The sequence below is a fragment of the Plecotus auritus genome (genome assembly GCF_963455305.1).
Source record: "Plecotus auritus genome assembly, chromosome: 1".
Taxonomy (NCBI): Eukaryota; Metazoa; Chordata; class Mammalia; order Chiroptera; family Vespertilionidae; genus Plecotus; species Plecotus auritus.
Window position 1 is genome coordinate 83,649,594 of NC_137770.1, and position 24,070 is coordinate 83,673,663.

The following is a 24,070-nucleotide window of genomic DNA, read 5'->3' on the forward strand; positions in this document are numbered from 1 at the left end:
AACTCGAGAGGAGAACTGGGCAAAACTGGGTACTCCCTGCTGCTCAGTAAATAGCCATCTTCTGAAGTTCACTCCACATTGACCTACACCTGGACTGCCCTGTAGCCTGTTTTTCTAACTCTTAGCATCCCCTCAAATAGTCCTTATGCAGGGAAGCCTGTCTCTGACACCACCCCCCCTCCCAGGCTGGACTTGGACCTCCTCTTCTGTGTCTCCATGGCACACACTACTGCCCCTTTTGTAAAACTCATAAATGTGTAGCCACTTATTTCATGTAAGTCTTTCCTCCGTAGATCATAAGAACAAGGGCACATCTGGCACCTAGCTTGTGTTTAATAAATGTTTGTTTTGACAGAGCCGAGATAAGTGAGATATGCCAGGTATTCAAATCGTTACCAACAGTTCCCGCTGTGTGCTGGCTGACTCCAGCCAGACCCAGAAATCCACAGCTCAAAGTGGCACATAATGCCACATATATCGTGATGAATGAATGAACAGATGTGTGAATGGAACTCTGGGTATAATTATAAAGTTCTGATCCCAAGACCCCATGTTTTCTCAGTGACTGAAAATTGCTGATTGCCAACGCAGCCGTATGAAGAAGAGGGCAGGTACAGGGTGGGGCAAAAGTAGGTTTACAGTTATGAGTACAAAAAATAGAGTTTATTCTTATATTATTATTAATTACTGTATATTTTTTAATTTATTATTATATTTTTTAAATTCTCACTCGAGAATATGCTTAGAGAGAGGAAGGGGGAGGGAGGGAGAGACGTTGATTAGTTGCCTTTCATATTTGCCCTGACCCCAACCAGGGATCCAACCCAAAACCCAGGCATGTTCCCTTACCAGGATTAGAACCAGAAAACTTTCGGTGTCCGAGAGGACATGCCAACCAACTAAGCCACTCTGGCCAGGCTGTGTTATTTTCCATACAAACAACTGTAAATTACTTTTTGTCTGACCCTGTATTTACTTATTTATTTTAATATGTTTTTATTGGTTTTTGAGAGAGAGGAAAAAAGGAGAGGGAAGGAGGAAGAGAGAGAGAGAGAAACATCAATTGGAGAAAAACATTGATCAATTGCCTCCCACACACCCTGACCAGGGACTGAACCAAAGCCTGGGCTTGTGCCCTGACTGGGAATCCAACTGGCAACCTTTTGGTGCACAGGAGGATGCTCAACAAACTGAGCCACACTGGCCAGGGTGCCACCCTGTGTTTAGAGCTTACTGCATACCAACCACTAAGGCTTCAATAGTGAAGAAAAGAAGTCCCTACCTTCCTGGCAAATTGCAATCTACATGAAGATGCACACTTAATCCAATTATTATGTAAATCAAAACAAAATTGCAACTGAAAAGGGCTGTCCCTGAAAGGTGGGAGGATCTCCCTCAAAAGTAATAACAGCTGAGCCTGAAGTGCAAAGGGAGGGGAAGGGGTATCTGGAGAGAACTTTAAGTGCAAGTCTATTAGCAGGGAAGATGGCTGTGAGATGAAGCTGGGGAGGTGGGTGGGAACCTACTCATGCAGGCCCTCTGGCCATGAAAGGAATGTTGTGTTCATCTTGAAAGCAATGGGAAAAAATAACTGGACTGCGTGTCAGGGTGGGCTGGGGAGTGTGACAATCCAATGTGAAACGTGACATGACCACTCTGGCTGCTTTGTAGAGTACAGATTGGGAACTTTGCAGTTACTACAGTGGTCCAGGCCAGAGATTCTGGTAGCTTGGACTTGACCAGTGGGCAGTGGACATACAGAGGAGAAAGACGCAAGAAATCTTTAGGAGGTAAAGTCAAAAGAACTTTTGAACACTAGTGATGTTACCACCCCTTTGGAGACCAGGCCAAGTGAGGCAGTAGTCACCAAACCAAACCTGCTCACAAAACAGCTGGGGTATTTGTTAAAATACTAGAGGCCTGGTGCATGAATTCATGCACAGATGAGATGGGGCTGGGCTGGTGTGGGAGGAAGGGCCACAGTCAGTTGTCTGGCTGGCCCTGCCCCCAATCAGGGTGGGGGGAGCCAATCAGGGGCCAGGCAGACCAGAGGGAGGGGCTGCAGGAGGTTGGGGGCGGCGGGGGGCCGATCAGAGCCCCGATCAGGCCTGTTGTCCACCACAGTGCGCGTCATAGTGACCAGTCATTCCGGTGGTTCCATTGTTCCAGTCACTTGGCTTTTATATATATAGATAGATTCCTGGACACTATTCCCCAGAGTTTATTTGGTAAATCTGGATGGAGTCTGACCATGACATCTACATTTAAAAAAAAAAATTCCCTAAGATCTAGCTGGTTTGGCTCAGTGAATAGAGTGTCACCTATGGACTGAAGGGTCCAGGGTTGGATTCCAGTCAAGGGCACATGCCTGAGTTATGGGCTCAATCCCCAGTAGGGGATGCCCCAGTAGGAGGCAGCAATTGGTGATTCTCTCTCATCATTGATGTTTCTATCTCTCCCTCTCCCTTCCTCTCTGAAATCAATAAAATATATATTAAAAAAAAAACATTCCCTAAGAGATTCTGCTGCCCCCGTCTACAGGCACTGGTCTAAGGGACCCTGTCTCTGACACCTGACCCAGAAGGCCCTGATGTGAATAAGTAGGGCCTGTGACTCTGAAAGTTCATCTCCTTACTCCAGAACCACTTTGGGAGGCTGCACAACATGCTGATCTGATTTTCCAACACCATGCCAACACATTCTTCAGGAGCAGGTGCAAGAAGGGCCTGAAGAAGGTCAACCAGAGTGCCCTGATTACACTACCAGGTATACACACATGGGTGTATGCTGAGATGTGCACACACACACATACACACACACACACACTCCATCTGAATGGGCCATTCCTAACATTCCCAGGACTAAGAAATCACTATGAACATACCACTCAATCAGTACCTTTCTTCATATATTCTAAGGATTTATGGTTACAGTTCATGCTATAAACTTGGGTTCCTCAGAGGACTAGCAATTTACAAGGAGAGATCCCACAGCTACACATAAAAGACTGTGACTAACCCAAGAGTAGGGAGGTCTTTCCTTATTTAGTGGCTAGCAGAAAATGTGCTAAATTTAACTTCCTCCTTGGGATACACAACAAAATAAGTGTGCTAAAAATGCAGTCTGGTGTCATTGTCCAAAGGGTGATGAAATCCCAACAAATACCTCTCTCCACTCTGACATACCACCCTCTACGCCCCAACTGCAGATACAGTTCATGACTTCCTAGAAAATAATCCCATTGACTGATAACAAATACAATGTCCAATGAATGGTGCAAAGCATCTCTTTTCTCATCAGGTGAGAAAAGAGTCCTTCTTGCATGGGGTCTTAGCTCTTTCTCTTTTTTTTCTTTTTTTTAAATATATTTTATTGATTTTTTAAAAAATATATTTTATTGATTTTTTACAGAGAGGAAGGAAGAGGGATAGAGAGTTAGAAACATTGATGAGAGAGAAACATCTATCAGCTGCCTCCTGCACACTCCCTACTGGGGATGTGCCCGCAACCAAGGTACATGCCCTTGACTGGAATCGAACCTGGGACCCTTCAGTCCGCAGGCCGATGCTCTATCCACTGAGCCAAACCAGCTAGAGCTTAGCTCTTCCTTTAGACTTCTCTCTTCTCCCCTTCCCCGGGGTCCTAGTGTCTTACAGAAGCAAGCAAGATGATTGAAATTTTTGAGGGTCAATCCCAAACCCATCCAGGTGAAATAGCTCAAGACAAACCAGCTCTTCACTTGGTGATGTTGACTGTTTTTCATAGCATAAATTTAGCATTATTATGCTATAAAAGTCTTTGTCTTTAACCTACTAAATACCACTCTTCACTAGGGTTGAAGAGGAAAAACAGTCACAGCCTACACTTTTGTGAGAATAATATATTCCTAGACAGAATACTAAGGGGGTTCATTGATGCTAACAGATGCAAGAGCCCTCCCCCGAACCTAGGAAGACAAGTTCCCATTCTCTAACTGATGACCATGTAAAGGACTGGGAGAAGCCATACAAGTTTGGAGGCCTGGAAGCAACACCCCCAACCCTGGCCCTGGCTTCTGCCTGTTGCAGCCTGGAACAGCACTCTGAGAGGTTCACAGATGCATTAGGAAAAAGAAGTCACATCGCAGACTAGAGCAGTCTGCTGGGGCCCACTTGGACACGCTATTGTTACCAGAACCCCAATGTTTTTTCTTGGATCCCCCTGCTTGCAGGCACTGGCCCAACGAAATTAATGAGCAGAAGTTTGCAGTATAGAAAGAAAAAATAGTTTAATATTGAATGGCAATAAGGAGATGAGTTTGTGCTCTAAACAAACTGACCCCCAAAGGTGTATAGGCTGCAGATTACTTAGGGCAAAATCACAAGACAGCTCTGAGGTCTTTTCCAGAATCCCTCTGTCCAGTTTCATGGGAAAGTAGCCAGGGGTCATTCCACCTTAAGGCTCAGAAACTAAAACATAACTTAGGTCAAGATGTTATCTTTAGCCCTAACTGGTTTGGCTCAGTGGATAGAGCATTGGCCTGCGGACTGAAGGGTCCCAGGTTCGATTCTGGTCGAGGGCATGTACCTTGGTGCGGGCACATCCCCAGTGGGAGGTGTGCAGGAGGCAGCTGATCGATATTTCTCTCCCATCGATGTTTCTGACTCTCTATCCATCTCTCTTCCTCTCTGTAAAAAATCAATAAAATATATTTAAAAAGATGTTATCTTTAGCTTGCCAGAGGTCCAGTCCTTGTGATCATTAGTCAGGTTGGGGCTATTGTTGGGGCTATTGTCTTCTGCCTCAGGGGTTGCTGATTATGGGGTGGGGGAGGATGGAAGGCTAAGTCTCTGAGGGGATAAAGAGAGAGAGAGAGAGAGATGATTTCTAGAGCTAGATTTTAAAGCTAAATTTAATCAATGTCATAAGGACCCTCAGTTTCATTATTCCAATCCCCAGGCTTTCTCGGACTATAAGACAGGCCATATGTAAGGCTGTCTTCTGAGGGTGGGGGAAAGCTACTTCCCATTTGATCTTGGAAATGGAATGAGTGTAAAAGTGGGAGCAAGTACAGATCAGCTGAAGCACAGATTTCAAGAAGAAAAACTCTTCTTTGTTGACCTTTATCCTCATATCTGAACACATAGCCATTTCCTATTACCTGTCAAGGGCCGGCCTCCCAATGCTCTCAAGCTGCTGCCTCCTCCCTTCTTTTCAAGCTTCCTATCTGATGGGCTGAACTCCTTTATTTAAATGTGAGTGGCCTTGCCCTGGCAGGTGTGGCTCAGTTGGTTGAGCATCCATCCATGCACCAAGGGTTTGATTTATATGGGTATAGGCAACTTCATCCAACCCAGGAATAGGAAACAAAACTCTGCCAGCTCCCTGACCTGGGAAGTCATTAGAGAGAAGGGCCCTTCCCTCTGTAGTTGAGAGGACTGTCCTCTATCTCTCCCTATTTTTCTCTCCACACAAACTCCATTTTCTTTAATGGTCGTATTGGTTTCCTCTAATGATGCATCAGCTTGTACGTGACCCCCAAAATGGCCACTCCAGGTGCCAAACCTACTTGAGCTTCCATGGGGAGCAGCATCATTGTGTGGTACAGTCTCTCCATCTCTTGGTTCAAACTCTCAAAAAGAGACACAATTTATCTATCCCAGCCAAGCCACACAGGTTCTTCATAGATCATGGTAAGGCAATGGATTGTGCTTCAGATCATCCACCCATGTGTCAATCATTGGAGTCTGAAGGAAAAAAGTCATGTGAGCATAAGAATGTGAGCATGTTGGATATTGTAAATATGTTCTATTATAGGAAGCAGTATTATTAAATGACACAGACTGCAGCCCACCTGGTATGGCTCAGTTGGTTGGAGTGTCATCTTGTGCACTAAAAGTTGCCAGTTTGATTCCCAGTGAGGGCACATGCCCAGGTTGCAGGTTCAGGGTGCATGTGTGAGGCAACCAATTGATGTTTCTATCTCACATCAAAATTTCTCTCTCTTTCTCTCCTTCTCTCTAAAATTAATAAAAACGTATTTAATAAAAAATAAAAATAAATAACACAGACTACATATATCCACCACAATCATTACAAATGTCCACTGAGAATATGACAGTGGACTAGAGAATAATAAAGGTTATTCTTAGAGAGATTCCTAGAGAAGATGGAAGGAAAGAGGATCCATGAGAAGGGGACCAGGAAGGACTTTGTGTCAGCTGGTAGAAGAATTGTGGTCAGGATCTATGAGGAAATGGGGCCAAACATGCTGGGACTACGAATAGGACACAGGTGGCAAGGTTCTTCTGTAATTCCTAGAATATTCATTGTGGATGTGGCTTAGAGATCTTCAAGTCCAGCCCTGACACACTTCCAATGAGAGCACTAAAGGTCAGTGACTGGTGACTCAGTGACACAGCTGTGGCCACAGAGTTCAAGTTAGAACCAAGGCTAGAGTTCAAGTCCCTGTCTCCAAACTAAGTCTTCTTTCCACTAGAAACCATTCAGGATCCTTTAGCTAGCTCATCTCTTTGCTAAAGCAAGTCCTATCTTTCTACGGCAGGGAATTGATACACTGCATACATGGTGGCCAAGAGGAAGAGGGACTAGCCCCTCCTTATTGGTCTTTGTAAGAGGACAATCTGCTCCTCAGCATCGCCATCATCCTCTTTTCTAAAACTGCTTGAACCCTGACCCACACGTCCTTTAGCACCCCCAACACCATGTCATTCCTCAGAGTATATATAAAGGGGTTGAGGAATGGAGTCACAACACTGCTCAGTACTGAAGGGACCTTGTTGACCTCCAGATATTCTTTCTGGGAGGGTATCACGTAGATAAAAACACTGTGATGCCATTAGAAATCATAACTATGGTCAGGTGGGAAGCACAGGCGTTAAAGGCCTTCTTCCTTCCACTTGAGGAAGGAATGCGCACTATCATCAAGATGATGTATGTATAGGAATAGGCCACAAGGACTATGCAACAGAGGATGACAGTGGACGAAAGCATGAAATCCATCAGCTCAATGGCAGTAGTATCTGCACAGGCCAAGGCCAGCAAGGGCCCACTGTCACAGAAGAAGTGGTTAATAATGTTGGAGCCACAGAAGGGCAGCTGAGAGATGAAGATGGCTGGGAAGAGCACAGATAGGAAGCCTCCCAGTCAAGAAAACACAACAGTCCCAATGCAGACAGAAGGTCTCATGATGGTGCTGTACTGCAGCGGGTAACAGACAGCAGCATAGCGATCATAAGACATGACTGTCAGCAGAAGAAACTCTACCATGCCCAGGAAGAAGTAGAAATAGCACTGGGTGATACACCCAGCAAAGGAAATGGTTTTATCCCCAGATGCTAAGTTGACCAACACTTTTGGAGAAATGACTGAGGTGAAGAGGATGTCTAGGATAGAGAGGTTGCACAGGAAGAAATACATGGGGGTGTAGAGACAGGAGTAGTACAGCACAATGGAAATGATGAGCAGGTTCCCCAGGAGGGTCAGCAGGAATGTGGACAGCAGCAGCATCAGGAACAGCAGCTCCACCTGCCTGCTGAGAGCAAATCCCAGCAAAATAAACTCCCCCATGGTGGCAGTCTAATTGGCCATGGGCCTGGGAGGCAGGGCTCAATTCCTCTGATGGAACAAAAGGAGAAGGTGCTTAGGAGAGTGTTCGGTGTACAAAACCCATAGCTGTTCACTAGAAAAATATGAACATAAAATGTGTTAATCCAATCCAAATTTAGATATGTAAACTAAATTTAACTTGTTTTTAAAACTTTTTAAAATGATCATTTAAAAAAAAAGAAAAAAGAAATAAATGAAATGATCATTTTAATTGTTAACAAGGTGTCTGCCTTAAGTCCTACCCTGTTACATGGTTTATATGAACTTTCTAAAAATAATATAGCAATTTATATCAAAATCTTTAAAATTGAGTAAATTCTTAGACTCAGAAATCCACCCAAAAGAAAGTCATGGAAGTTTTCAGTGATTTTGCTGCAACAGCATTCACCACGGAATTGCTTATAATAATGAAAATTTAGGAACAACTTTAATATCCAAAAATGGGAGATGGAATAAATAAATTATGACATATATAAATAATAGCATTATGCAGCCATTAAAAATTATATTTTACCATAATATGTAAATGAAAAATTTTATGTAATAACAAAATAGCCACAATGTATTATTAAGTTTTTTAAAGCAAGGTGTAAACTAATAGTAACATTATGATCTCACTTTGGGGGTTAAATGTAAATCAGCAAAAGTCCTACAATAATCAAGACATTGCTGAAAAAGAAGAAACTGGGGGGCGGGGGGGCTTGCCCTAGTACATACAAGACATAAAAATAGCTAATTACTAGTAAATCAAGATGGTATTGGCACAAATACACACAAACTGGCCAGCAGAACAAAATAGAGAGCCAAAAAACAGACCCACACAAATATGAAACAGTGATATATGTCAGAGGTGAAAGGAAGCTGGTACTGCTAATTGTCTGTATGGGAAAACATAACATTGGATTCCCCACCGCATATCAGACACTAACATCCATTCTAAATGGACAAAAATATTAAATGTAAAAATGAAAACTTTCAGGAGAAAATATAGGAGAATATTATTTTGGGCCTTATGGTAGAAAAATACTGATTAAAGATCTGAGAAATGATAAACAAAAAAGAAAATATTGATAAATTAAACTACATAAAAATTAAGAATTATTGTTTATTAAAAGACCCCTAAAATAAAGTTAAAGGCAAATTACAAATGTGACATAGATAATGGACAAATGTTTATTATCTGTAATATATAATCAATATATTGATTCTTTCAAAGCCATAATAGAAAAGCAACCCAATAAAAAAAAATGGCCTAAACATTTTATATGAATTCTATTGAGGAAAGAAATATAGCCAATAAAATATACAAAAAGATGTTTGATATCATAAGTAATTAGGGACATGCAAATTAAGACAATAACAACATAGCTTTATACCCATTATACTGCAAGATAGCCGAATCCTGACAAGGGGCAATATAGCTAGTCCATCAAGAAAACTCTGGATTTAGAGTCAGGAGACCTGGTTTCAAGTCCCACCTCTTACCATCTTTAAGACTGGACAAATCACCTTATCTTTCTGGACATCTGCACATGAATCTTTTTCAAATATTTTTTTTATTTATTTCAGAGAGGAAGAGGGAGAGAGATAGAAATATCAATTATGAGAATCATTGATCGGCTGCCTCCTGCATGCCCCCTACTAGGGATCGAGTCAGCGACCCTGCTATGGGAATCAAACCGTGACCTCGTGGTTCATAGGTCGACACTCAACCACTGAGCCATGCTGGCCTGGCTACACATGAATCTTCACAGGACAAGAGATAATGTTCTTTTTCCCCATTTTTCTCATAGCTGGGTTGAGAAGCTCAAAATGGAAAATAAGATAATTCATATGAAGCGCCTTAGGAAATCATAAACCATCATATCAAGTGTTGCCGTTATTTCTAGAAACTCTGCTGTTCTGCAGTTTTGGCAAAGAGCAAATCCTGTTTTCCTTGTCTCTACTGAGATATTGGCCATCCACCCTGGAGCACTATCAGTTCTGCCCTGGGATACATCTTGTCAGGTCACAATTTTGCCTAAATTGTTTTCTCCTTGAACAGCATATCTAATTGCCTACAAAGAGGGAAGACAAAGGGAAACTGCTTCTCTACATGAGAATTTTGCTTAATCCTTCTTGCCTAAGATTTCTGGAATGAGGAAACTATCCTCTGTCCCCCACATTCCACACAATAATACTCAGAGCCCCGGTCGGTGTGGCTCAATTGGTTGAATGTGATCCCATGCACCAAGAGGTCACTGGTTCAATTCCCAGATGGACACATGCCCAGGTTGCGGGCTGGATCCCCAGTAGAGGGCGTGCAGGAGGCAGCTGATCAATGTTTTTCTCTCGATGTTTTTATCTCTCCCTCTCCTTTCCCCTTCTTCTCTCTCTCTAAAATCAATAAAAACATATTTTAAAAAAGTAAGCCTGGCCGGCATGGCTCAGAAGTTGAGCATCGACCTATGAACCAGGAGGTCACAGTTCGATTCCCAGTCAGGGCACATGCCTAGGTTGTGGGCTCCATTCCCAGTGTGGGGTGAACAAGAGGCAGATGGTCCATGATTCTCTCTCATCATTGATGTTTCTCTCTTTCTCTCTGTCTCTCTGTCTCTCTGTCTCTCTGTCTCTCTGTCTGTCTCTCTCTCTCTGAAATCAATAAAATATATTTAAAAATAATAATAATAATACCCAGAGCAACACTCACAGAGGAGACTCAGCAATACTCACATTAGCTAGATGAGGCCGACTGGCCACCTCCAGCATGTCCTGCCCACACAGCAGCCCTGGCTTGGGCACTGTAACGCTGAGACTTCTACCGCCACAAACTGCACTCTCAGGGCTGAACAGAGCAATACTGTGGAAGGGTTTTACGTTTGGATCCCATGCTTTCGCTTCCACTGGGGCGGGGTGGGGCAAGGCAGGGTGGGTGAGAGCATACACTTTTAGAAAAGGATCCAATCATGGTGAGTCCTCAGGGGCACAATTTACAAAGTTGTCCCTGAATACCATGCCTGAGCCTGAGGCCCCTGAGGCCCACTTAGGAAAAGATGCAAACTCAAACATGTCTACACTAGCAAGAACTGAAGTCAGAACACTAGCCAACATTAACACCACAGGGAATATCTTAGCCTCACCATGCACAGTCCTTTATCTGCCCCCATCTCCAGTCCCATCATGACAATTGTGTTTACTCCATGCTACCTAGTATTACCCTCTCCAATATCCTAAAGAACTTCTATCAATATACCAAATCATAAGTGACCTTCTACCATCCAAAAGAAAAAATCCAAGCAGCTCAGCCTGACACTCAAGAGCCCCACGCCTAATCTCTCCCAGAATTACCTCCCAGCCTCGGCTCCCTCCTTACATCCTCTCATACACATCTTTTACCACTGTTTTTACTCTGCCCCAAAATGGCCTTGTGTCCCCATGTGTCTTCTCCACCCAGCTAGTCTCCAGAGCCCAGCTCTTGTTCCTCCTGCTCAAACCTATAGTTCTCCCTCTCCCGAAATACTTTTCTTGCACTTGGAATCAGGAATCCACAGTATAGAACTTGAACGTTTTTAACCTTTTTTATTTAACTATAACACATTTACATAAAAGGGCACAAATCATGAGCTCAATGAATTATTATAAAGTGAACACACTCATGTAACTACCACCCAGGTCAAGTGATAGAATGGTACTAGCACCTCAGAAGTCCCTTTTAAGCTCCCTACCTCCATTCCAAAGGTAACCTTTATCCTGATTTCTAACAACATGGGTTAGCTTTGCCTGTTTTTGAAATTCATATAAATGGAATCATGAATTGTTTTGTGTTTGCCATCTTTTGTTCAACCTATATTTGAGAGATTCAACTGTGCTGTGTGACTCATTTTCATTGCCATATACTATTTTATCATCAAACACACACACCTTTAGTCAGCTAGCTTGATTGGGCCTCTGTTTTTTAAATTCAAAGTGTCAATGACTAAGAAAAAAATATCACCTTTCTAATCAGAGTTCTCTTTTAAGGTCCAAAGCAGAATTCATACTTTACAGAAATTTACTTAACATAAATGACATTCATAAATTTATACATTAAGCCATAATATTAGTATAAAGGTCAATAAGCTTAGAGCAATGAGAACAATCTACCCAGAAAGTTTAAGGCTGCTACCTTATCCTGCTTTAACTCCAGTCACTCCCATGCCTGCCTTCCATTTATCTGAGCATATTAATGGTTCCAGCAACTGGCTAATAATGATAGGTGACAAGGACAAATATTTTCCAGACCCAACAAACAATTCTATGATGTACTAGCAACTCTCATGAGCATGCTACGCATGTGTTGTTTTTTTTTAAACAAACATTAACTTCATTATATAATTGCTGTTTCATATTAGCCACTACCTCCCTCCAATTTTATGTGATCATAGAACCTTGGAAATTTGGAGATGGGAGGATCCTAGTGCTACAGCCTCCTCATTCCACAGATGGAGATATTAAGTCCAACACAGGTTAAATGAGTTGTCCAAGGTAACAAAACTGATGAAGGAGTAAAACCCAGTTCTCCTGACTACTACAGCAGTTTGGAGGAGGAAAAAAATCAGTGAAGGCTGGACATGCATACACAGGATTCATGGTAGATGTGAGATTAAAATTGAGCCTTAAAGTCTTTAAATTGGGGTTAATGAGCACTGGGGTGTGAGTAGAAAGAGCCAGGTACTAGATCAGGCTACCATTTAGCAGTTATATGACTCCCTGAAGGCAGAAACTAAGTTTTAACCCTCTTGGTATTCTCCTTACCATGTAAGGGACACCAGAAAAGCTCAACAATGACTGAGTGGGTGAGCAAATAGTGGATATGAAACTGTGTACTCTGGAGAAGTTTATGCAGAGAAGAAAAAAGAATGGAACCTCAGTGAAGGCCTTCATTTAAAAGGCAGGAGAAATAGTCACCATGGGAATAAGAGGAGACAGAAAACAAACCAACAGAAACAGAATCATACAAGTGGGGAAGGAGAAATTCAAGATGGTAGGAGTATCAACAGCACCAACTATATGAAGAGGTTATGGAGAACAAGAATGAAGAAAAAGTAATTGAACAATTTAAAAAATAATAAGGCAAAATGTCTATTAATAAGCTAGGACAACAGCATATTTTGGCTAGGCAAGAGTTGAGGTTCCAGTGTAGCTGAGAAGAGCAGGTAACATCATCCCCAGCCTGGCACCATTGACATGCTACCTGAACCCATTCCTCAGAGCTTCCACTTACATTAGTGCCTTGAATTCTACAGCAAATATAGATAAGAAATGCCCTCTCACATCTATTTGCATAAATAAATTGTATATGAAATGAAGATTAAAACTCTGACCCTCATGCCGAGACCGGTTTGGCTCAGTGGATAGAGCGTCGGCCTGCGGACTGAAGGGTCCCAGGTTCGATTCTGGTCAAGGGCATGTACCTTGGTTGCGGGCACATCCCCAGTGGGAGGTGTGCAGGAGGCAGCTGATTGATGTTTCTCTCTCATCGATGTTTCTAGCTCTCTATCCCTCTCCTTTCCTCTCTGTAAAAAATCAATAAAATATATTAAAAAAAAAAAAAAAAAAAACTCTGACCCTCATTTAAATTCAAGGACTTCAGCATCTGCCACACATCCTTTTGGAACACAGTAGACCCGAAGATACTCAGTAAATGCAGCATGCATAAATAACTGAATATTAACTTCAGAGAAGCATTTAGAATACAGTGATATGAAAGCCATGGCAAAAACTGGGTAGCAATGTGAAAACCCTCTGTATGTTATTTCTCATCTCTTCCCTGCAACCGCCAGTGACCCAGCATGTCTCAGATCACCAGACTAGGTCAGGACCAGAGAATTTGAAGAATAAAGGGCTCATCTTCATTAGTCCTGGTCTTAAATGTCAAGAATAGAGATAGCCCTAACCTGTATGGCTCAGTGGATAGAGCATCAGCCTGAGGCCTGAAAGGTCCCATGTTCGATTCCGGTCAAGGGCATGTACCTTGGTTGCTGGCTCATCCCCAGTAGGAGGTGTGCAGGAGGCAGCTGATCGATGTTTCTCGCTCATCGATGTTTCTAATTCTCTATCCCTCTCCCTTCCTCTCTGTAAAAAATCAATAAAATATATATTTTTAAAAAAGAATAGAGACAGAGATATCATTATCAAAGCTTCTAAAGGCACTGATGCCACTGGCCTGCCCTTAGCTGGTCAAGTGCAGGTTTGTTTCTGCTCTTTGCCACTCAACAAACATTTACTGATCCATCCTATATCTCAGGAACTTTTAGTAGATGCTGGACACACACACATCAGAGAACAAGCCCAGTCCTTGCCTCCAGAGTTTATAGTATGGAACAGAAAGTCTACAGATGAACTGCAGGGTATGCTGGGAAATGCCTTAAATTATATGCAAAATAGTGTATCTATATAAATTGGGAGGGAAGTGGGAAAAGTCAAATTCTCAAATGGCTTCCTGATTCAAAAAATATTAAGAACCACTGATTTGGGCTCTGCAAGTGTGGCTCAGTGGTTGAGTGTTGACCCATGAACCAGAAGGACACAGTTCAATTCTGGTCAGGGCACACACCTGGGTTTCGGGCTCGATCCCCAGTTGGGGGTGTGCAGGAGGCGGCCGATCAATGATTCTCTATCATTGATGTTTCTATCTCTCTCTCCCTCTCCCTTCCTCTCTCTGAAACCAATAAAAACATTTTTAAAAAGAAAAAGGAACCACTGACTTGGGACCGTTCATTTTCCTCATTTCTACTAGTAAGTTCTTGGCAAGTATCTAAGCACTTACAGCACCTCTCTGGTGTCTTCTCACCTTTGCTATAATATGACTTCCTCACGAGCTGGAGGCAGTCCCAGTGGTGGAGGAGAAAAGCATACCTCATGGCTGTCCTTTGTAGTTCCCAGGAGCTCTGTCCCACGAAAGATGAGTTTTTCCAGAGAGTGGCTGCCCCTGCTCTTTTGGAATATCATAACTCATCCAGTGGGCAGAGCACTGCCTACTGGTACATTACAACCTGACAGGCAGAATGACTAGGGAGGAATTTTTATCTCTTTGAAAGTACTACTTGTTTTCTGAGACTTCTCCAAACTAAACACCCACTGACAGATACGGAAAAACACGCTTTTCTTTTACAAAGGGCCAAAGAAAGCTCAGTGAGTGGTTCAGACTAGGAGGAAGAAGGCAAAGCGAGTGAGCCAGCACCCTGGGCAGAGCATGTCTGGTCTAGCAGTCCTATTTCCCATGCAAATTAATAAAGTGTCATTCTTAAATGTTCATCACTCTTAAGTACCTTTTTGTTAGTGTGACTTTCTCAAGACACCACCTATCCATTATCAGACACAATTTGAGTCTTCAAAAAGGAGAGACAGATTCTCCTGAGCTTCCTTGGAATAACACTACCATTCTCTTCCTCAATGCTTTACTTTTCTGCTGACTTCTGTAAGATATAAAACTTTTAAATTTTAAAATGGAGTATTCTAACAAGCTTGAACCCCAATATTCTTGAATATGTAATGCCTAGAAGCCAGAATAAGTCTCTTTTAAATTACCACCAATTTTCTGATTAAATTTTTGGAATAGACTGTGTTTGTTTTTAAATTTTATTGGGTTTATTGGGATGACATTGGTTAATAAAATTAGATAGATTTCAGATGTATGATTCTACAACACATCATCTGTATATTGTATTATGTGTTCACCACCCCAAGTCAAGTCTCCTTCCATCACCATTTATCCCTTTTTACCCTCTCCTACCTCCCTCACCCCCCTTGCTCTCTGGTAATTACCATACCATTGTCTGTGTCTACAAGTTTTGTTTTGTTTATTGTTTAATCCCTTCACCTTTTCACCTAACCCCAAACCGCCCTCTCCTCTGACAGCTGTCAGTCTGTTCTCTGTATTTATGAGTCTGTTTCTATTATGAGTCTATTATGAGTCTGTTTGTTAGTTTATGTTGTTCATTAGATTTCACATGTAAGTGAAATCACTGGCTTCTTTCACTTAGCATAATGCTCTCCAGATCCATCAATGCTGTCGTAAAAGGTAAGATTTCTTTTCTTTCTTTCTTTCTTTCTTTCTTTCTTTCTTTCTTTCTTTCTTTCTTCCTTTCTTTCTTTCTTTTTTTTTTTTTCAGCCATGTAGTACAATATTGTAGTACCACAGATTTTTTTTATCCACTCCTCAACTGATGGGCACTTGGGCTGCTTCCAACTCCTGGATATTATTGTAAATAATGTTGCAATGAACATAGGGGTGCATATATTCTTTCCAATTAGTGTTTTTGGGCTTCTTCAGATATATTCCCAGAAGTGGAATTGCTAGGTCGTAAGGCAAGTTCCATTTTTATTTTTTTAATATATTTTTATTGATTTCAAAGAGGAAGGGAGAGGGAGAGAGAGAGAGAGAAACATCAATGATGAGAGAATCTTTGATCGGCTGCCTCCTGCATGCCCCACACTGGGGATCGAACCTGCAACCTGGGCCCTGAGCAGGAATCAAACTATGACCTCCTGGTTCATAGGTAGATGCTCAACCACTGAGCCATGCTGGCTGGGCCCATTTTTAATTTTTGAGGTAACTCCATACTGCTTTCCACAGTGGCTGCACCAATCTGCATTCCCACCAACAGTGCATACGGATTTCCTTTTCTCCCCATCCTCACCTATACTTGCTGTTTGTTGACCTAATGAAGATAGCCATTCTGACAGGTGTGAGGTGATATCTCCTTGTGCTTTTAATTTGCAATTCTGTGATGACTAGTGATGTTGAGCATCTTTTCATATGTCTATTGGCTATCTGTATGTTCTCTTTGGAGAAGTATCTATTTAGATCCTTTGCCAATTTTTTTAAATTTTTATTTTTTTATCCTCACCTAAGGATATGTTCTTGTTTGCTTGTTTGTTTGTTTGTTTGTTTAGAGAGAGAGGAAGAGAGAGAAACATCAATCAGTTGCCTCCCGTAGACTCCCTGTCTGGGAATCATATCCTCAGTGTTTTGGTGTATTGGACAATGCTCCAGCCAACTGAACCACCCGGCCAGGGCCTTTGCCCACTTTTAAACTCAATTGTTTTTTTAGTGTTGAGTTGTGTAAGTTCTTTATAAATTTTGGATATTAACCCTTATTAGATGTATCATTAATGAATATGTTCTCCCATTCAGTGGGTTGTCTTTTTCATTTTGTTGATGGTTTCTTTTGCTGTGCAAAAACTTTTAATTACGCCGAAACCGGTTTGGCTCAGTGGATGGAGCGTCGGCCTGCGGACTGAGGGGTCCCGGGTTCGATTCCGGTCAAGGGCATGTACCTTGGTTGCGGGCACATCCCCAGTGGGAGGTGTGCAGGAGGCAGCTGATCGATGTTTCTCTCTCATCGATGTTTCTAGCTCTCTGTCCCTCTCCCTTCCTCTCTGTAAAGTATCAATAAAATATATTTTTTAAAAAAAACAAAAAAAAAACTTTTAATTACATTTGCTTATTTTTCTTTTGTTTCCCTTGCCCAAGATGATATATCAGAAAAATATAGCTAAGATAAATGTCTGAGATTTTACTGCCTATGTTTTCTTCTAGGATTTTTATGGTTTCAAGTCAAAGATTTAAACCTTTATTCATTTTAAGGTTACTCTTGTGTATGGTTTAAGAAGATGGTCTATTTTCTCTTTATTTTTTTTGGTATGTATTTGTCCAATTTTTCCAACTCCATTTATTGAATAGACTATCTTTACCCCCATTGTATAGTCTTGCCTCCTTTGTCAAATATTAATTGACTATAAAGGTGTGGGTTTATTTCTGGCCTTTCTATTCTGTTCCATTGATCTATATGTTTGTTTTTCTGCCAGTACCATGCTGATAGCAGGTAGTGTGAATCCTCCAACTTTGTTCTTTTTTTCTCAAGATTGCTGTGGCTTTTGGGATCTTTTGTGGTTCCATATAAAATTTTAAAATATTTGTTGTAGTTCTGTGAAATATGCCATTGGTATCTTGATAGAAATTGCATTGAACCTATAGATTGCTTTGGATAGTATGGACAGCTACATTGCTGTCCTTCATGACATTATGATGAGTTGCATTGTGAGAAGAGATACATCTCTGAGGAATTTTCCCTGGAAAATTGGCTTAGGGCCAAAATGGGGTTTTTCTTTCTCAATGGGCCTCAGAGACCTGGGTCCTGCACCCAGGGCAAACAGAGCAGAGAGAGATATAGGGAGGGTACTGCACGGCAGAAGACAATGTGGCAGCATAATGAGGGATCAAGGAAGTATAAATTTAAAAAAGAAACCTGTGTAGGTATATGGCTGCTGGACTCTAAGAATAATAATTTCCTGTATCTTGTTCTGTAGGTTTTCTACACTAGAATTCCCGCCTATTATCCCAAGGCTTTTGACAAGCTTTTTTGGTAAGCATTATAGCTGGTCTCTGTTGTGCTTGGTCAGATAATAGCAGGGTCTTTGTCTGCACTTGGGATGAGGAGGTGTGGGGAAAGCATATCATTTGGAGAAGCTGGTCACAAGATGGCCAGATGATCTGCAGAACCAGCAGGATTGGCAGAAAATGTAAGCCTTCCTCTGGGAATTCCATGGGAGTGGATCCAGTAAACTCCTAAACTTTCAGTTGTCAATCGGGAGCCCAGCTTGGACACTTGTGATTTCTAAGCACCAAAGGGAAGGGTGACCTTTGAAAACCAAACAAACCAAAGCCTTCAGAGTTAGTTAGTTGGTTCATTAATTAGTTAGTTAGTTAGTTACTTGAGCTACCCCAAAATCATTCATGGCCAAATGTCATGAATGTGTGAACAGTAAGACTCCAAAGAGTTCAGAGGAAGGAAAGGTTGCTCTTCCCCATAAGATCTAAGAAGGCTTCACAAAAGAAGAATTTGAAGTAGGCCTTGAAGAGGGGTAGCAATTGGAAAGAGAGAAGAGGAGGAAGAGTGCTCCTGTTAGGAGAAATGGCAGGAGCCAAAGCAGGAAGGAGCCAAAGTGTATACTTTAAACAAGGAAATGGTCCTGTCTGGCTGGAAGCAAGTCTATTTTCTTTCATATTCTTCCTCCAAACTTCATATCAATTTAGGTCCCATTCTTGAGTCCCAGAGATAAAAACATACTGAGCCAGTCTCCGTGGAGCGATCACATGTGCTGAAGACTTCCTGAGTTAACTGGTGCTAGTTCTCAGAGAGAGGTCAATCATCCCAGAGGACAAGAATTGGTCTAAGTTATTCACCTTTGTTTTTTTCATGCCTCACATCCCCCTCTCAAAAGGCACTCCTGAATTTTATACCCAAAACCCCTGCAAAATGCTGCAAGAAGTGCTCATGACTCCCCTTCTGCCCTTACCCCACAGCTACTCCACTCCATACAGACTCCTCTGGATAAGAGGTTTGCTGCTTTGTCACTTTCATCAGAAAATGCTTAGTTAGCACCTACGCTATGTCAAGACTGTTCTAAGGCCAAAACCGGTTTGGCTCAGTGGATAGAGCATCAGCCTGCGGACTCAAGGGTCCCGGGTTCAATTCCGGTCAAGGGCATGTACACTGGTTGCGGGCACATCCCTGGTGGGAGGTGTGCAGGAGGCAGCTGATCGATGTTTCTCTCTCATCGATGTTTCTAGCTCTCTATCCCTCTCCCTTCCTCTCTGTAAAATATCAATAAAAAAAAAAGAAAAAGAAAAGAAAAAAAAGGTTTAAAAAAAAAAAAAAAGACTGTTCTAAGCATAGAGGAGGATACAGCAATGAACAAGTCAGTATCTGCCATCATAGAGTTTTTCTTCTAGTGGGAAAGACAGACAAATATAATATGTAATATGTAAATAAGATATGAGGTAGTGTTATGAATAAAAGTAAATAAAGAGATAGGAAATAACAAGGAGGGGTTCTATTTTGTATAAGATGGACAGGAAAAGAGGTGACACTAAGCAGAGGCCACAGGGGTAGGGCCCAAGCCCCAAGATGGAGATGAGTTGGTGTGGCTGAAGAACAGGAAGGCCACCCTGGAGCAAGCTCAGTGAGATGGGGGATGAAGAGGTCAAGGGACAGGCAGAGACTCCTAGGAAAGGGACAGCCACACAATGCCCATGGTCATAACCCTACTGGTCCAGCCCTTGGAAGGGCCTTGCCCACCATTTTCCCCTCTACCTGACTCATTAAACATTTCCAAAGTTACTATGCTATACAACTGAAAGGAAAAAGACAAACTTCCAGTTTTAAAGTTAGAGCAATCAGGCCTGGCCAGTGTGGCTTGGTGGTTGAGTGTCAGCCCATGTGCCAAGAGGTCGCTGGTTCAATTCTCGGTCAGGGCACATGCCTGGATTATAGGTTCGGTCTCCAGTGGCGGGGGGTGGGGGTGTGCAGGAGGCTGCCAATTGATGTTTCTATCTCTCTCCCCTCTCCTTTCCTCACTCTCTCTAAATATCAATTTAAAAAAAACATATTAGAGCAATCAACAGCCAAGGGATTCGAAGTGGCTGGGGCCTTATTATCTCGGTGTTGTAATGAGTCTCCAGAGAAACCCCACAACTTCACTCCAGAGAAGGGAAAGCTTCCATCAGGGAATCAATATCTGGGGCTCCAAGTTTCAAAATTCCATAGAAACCGGGAAACAATCCAAATACACCAGGCCTGTACTAGATGCACATAAAGTCACAAAGTCTCCCCAAAATGGCTTATACCGAGGTCTTGTTAGGAGTGGTAATTCTAATGTAGATTAAGAATAATCCAGCAGAACCCCTGGGACTGTTGATGGTTGAGTTAAATGAATCTCATTGCCCACAGGTACCTCTTTAGCTCAAGAAGAAAGGACAGAAGGAGAGACTCCAAGGACATGTACACAGGATGACTCACTTGCTCTCTCACCCATAAACTCAACAACAAGGGTCAGAGTCCTCTCACCTGAGAATTTAATATTTTGATAAAGCTAGAAAGGCAAGGAGATCCTGAGATCTGGGAAATCCCCTCCAGATGAGTGACCAGGAAGATCCAAGAGTAACTGCTTCTTAGCCCAGAGGTAACTTGGGGCCTGTGTAAGGTAGCTGAGTGGTTGAAAAATGAGGAGCATGGGGCTTGTCAAAAAGAATACAATACAACCATGCTAAATAATAATAGTTAACATTTACTGGGCACTTACTATGTTCCATTCTAAGCACTTTTCACATGTTCTCTAATCCTCCAGGCAGATCCTGTGAGCTAGGGATTACTATGATATCCAGTCCACTAAGGAGGAGGCTGGGGCACAGAGACTAATAAGGCACTTGCTTCCAGAGTTACATCGCTAATTAATGGGAGAGTCAGGATTGAGTATCTGTACCCCAGGTGTTATGTGCATGGCACTCTGGAAACTCCAATAGCCATAGTCTCAGTATGGCTCTGGATAGAGTGGGTACCAACTAAAATTGTGCATGAATGACTTTTTACTATCAGGGAAATTTGCCTGACCAATGCCATGAAGATCGTTTCTCTTGTTAAATCCCATACTTTTGTAAGTGTTGGTATGAACTCTTTGCTCCCAGAAGAATAAAGAGCTGTGCTCCATGAACTCCAGGGCCCCTCCCTTTCTTGTGCTCAAAGTTCTAATGGAACCACTCTGGGTGATAAGCAAAGCAGAGGATAATCCACAGAGCAAACCTGTAGAGCTCTGCGGGTCCATCTGAGTCTGAACCTAATCTACATCCCTGCCTGTAACTATTCTACTGTTTTCAGAACAGCTGGACACCATTCTGTTAACTCTCTACAGTCATGTGAGCCGCAGCTGCCCCTTGATCTCTCTGAGGAACCATTCTGTTGCCTCCTCTCTCCTATCAAAGGGCTAACTACCTCAAGCCCATAGGTGGCCTCACATGCTAGACAGAGAGTATCTATGGGGCTAAAGACACTCGTGGCAAAGCAGCTATGTTTTCTACTACAGAAGGCCATCCCTGTTATATCAAACCTGAGTATTTCCTGCCACACACCAGAGCATTTCTGCTCTCCATGAGAAATAACAACAGAGGGTAATCACTCTATGCTTACAATTCAAACAGCTACTGTGTCCCTTGTCACGGCTGACTCCCCTTCTTTTTTCATCATTTTTGTAGCACTCCTAGATATCACTTACAGTTATATAAATAGATCTGATTTTGTCCAACTTTTTATTATGAATACTAGAGGCCCAGTGCACGATTAAATCGTGCATGTGCAGGGTCCCCTAGGCCTAACCTGCCATCAGGGTCATGTCCACCACCCCGCGAAGCCTCACACGCTCTGCAGACGCTGCTGGCAGCCAGCGACGCTCCTCAGATGCTCCAGAAGTCCTGCCCGCCGTGGCCTCTGTAGGACCGATCAATGCATGTCCTGGTGAGTCCAGTAGTTGGTCATGAGTCCGGTAGTTGGTCGTGACCACAGGCCTTTTATGATATAGACTAGAGGCCCAGTGCATGAATTCGTGCACTGCGGGGGGTGTCCCTCAGCCCAGCCTGCACCCTCTCCAATCTGGGACCCCTCTGGGGATCAGGCCTAAACCGGCAGTCAGACATCCCTCTCACAATCCAGGACTGCTGGCTCCTAACCACTTACCTGCCTGGCTGCCTGATTGCCTCTAACCACTCTGTCTGCCAGCCTGATCGCCCCCTAATCACTCCCCTGCCGGCCTGATTGACACCTAACCACTCCCCTGCTGGCCTGATCACCCCTAACTGCCCTCCCTTGCAGGCCTGGTCACCCCCAACTACCTTCCCCTGTTGGCCATCTTGTGACAATGTGGGGACAGCCATCTAGTGACAACATGGGGTGGCCATCTTGTGACAACATGGGAGCGGCCATCTTGTGATGCAAGGGCATGAGGGTCAATTTGCATATTACCTTCTTATTATATAGGATGTTCAAATATACAGAAAAACTTAAAGAATAATACAATGAACACCAGAAACCCGCCACCTAGTCCAATTTTTTAATCTCTTAATAAGCATCTATGCTTTTACGGATAGATAAAATGTCTAAGAGTAAGAAAAAATTTCAAATATTCACAAAAAACCCCAATGGTGAAATATTAAAATAATTCTAATTTTGAAATCAGAAAAAATATAAGCTTCATATGCATTAATTTGACCTTGGTTAGAAATTGTAACTGAAGACAAAAGCTGTAAGCCCTAATTAACAATCTAAGTGCCTTGAAGGAAAGGGGGTCCATTGACATCAATGCTTTAAGAAAATAAAGCGCTAAACCATTTTAACTTATTAGAGAGGCAAGGAAACAGCAAAAATATCTACATATCAGTTACTAAAAAAATTAATTAATATTTTTTCTGTATCTTATGCTTGTAGAATTGAGCATTTGTCTAAACAGTCAACTAAAAGAACTTTCTTACATTGTTGAAAGATTTTTAAAAAAATAATTCCAAGGATAGTTGTCTTGTAACTTAAAACTAAAAATATTTGTTATAAGAAACCACATGTGTCTAAAATGTTTGTTTTCAGAAGTGTATGTTCATTTAAAGTTGCAACCTCTATTTTCATGAGAGGCTGATTCATTCACCATTGTTATTATCATTACCTCACATATGGAATATATAGCTAAATAAGTACTCAGGGGGAAATTCACAGCCTAAATTGCTTATGTCAATAAAGAAGAAAGAATTTTAAAAAGTAAATGAATTGAGGATCTAAAACAATTAACTAGAAAGAAAAAAAGGTAAACCTAAGGAAATTAGGAGGAAGAAATTAAGAAAATAATAAAACAACAAATACAAGAACTGATTTTTGAAAATCAACTAAATATATTATTAGCAAGCCTGTAGTTCTTCATTTTAAAAGGAGAAAGGACAAGCACACCAAATAGGTGGCGGCGGGAAGGTGGGGGGGTTGGGGGGAGGGAGACTAGATACAGCAGAAAATATTTATATATTTATGTATTTCTCTCTTGGTCACATATATCCAAATACATTTGAAAACTGACCCCAGAAAAGATGAAAAACAAATATACCAAGTAGCACAGCACTAGCCTGGACGCTGTCAAAAACTTACCCTCTAGCCGAAACCGGTTTGGCTCACTGGATAGAGCGTCGGCCTGTGGACTGAGGGGTCCCGGGTCCGATTCCGGTCAGGGGCATGTGCCTTGGTTGCCGGCGCGTCCCCAGTGGGGGGTGTGCAGGAGGCAGCTGATCGATGTTTCTCTCTCATCGATGTTTCTGGCTCTCTATCCCTCTCCCTTCCTCTCTGTAAAATATCAATAAAATATATTAAAAATAAAAAATAAAAAAAAAAAGTTACCCTCTACATTCCCCTCCCCGACCTGACACCCTGGCAAAGTCACCACATCCAGATAATTTCACAGAACTAAGCACAAGCACACTTGAAATAAGTGAATAAATAAATAGGGAAAAGTTTTAAATTCTTTTCATAAAGCAAGTGTTATATCAATAGGAAAACAGCAAAACTAGTGCTAAAAAGGAAAACTACACATTTATGAATATCAATGCAAAAATCACAACATAATACGAATGAGAAAC

The 24,070-nt window shown here is 42.1% G+C and overlaps 1 protein-coding gene across 1 annotated transcript; it reads right to left on the reverse strand.

Moving 5' to 3' along the window:
• Nucleotides 1-6,598: 6,598 nt before the first annotated feature.
• OR6J1 (olfactory receptor family 6 subfamily J member 1) lies at nucleotides 6,599-7,569 on the reverse strand (the record flags this gene model as incomplete). Its single annotated transcript, XM_080649964.1, is given in 3 exon segments — nucleotides 6,599-6,826; nucleotides 6,829-7,146; nucleotides 7,150-7,569. Coding segments are annotated over 3 exon segments (966 nt in total).
• Between the last annotated feature and the right edge of the window lie 16,501 nt (nucleotides 7,570-24,070).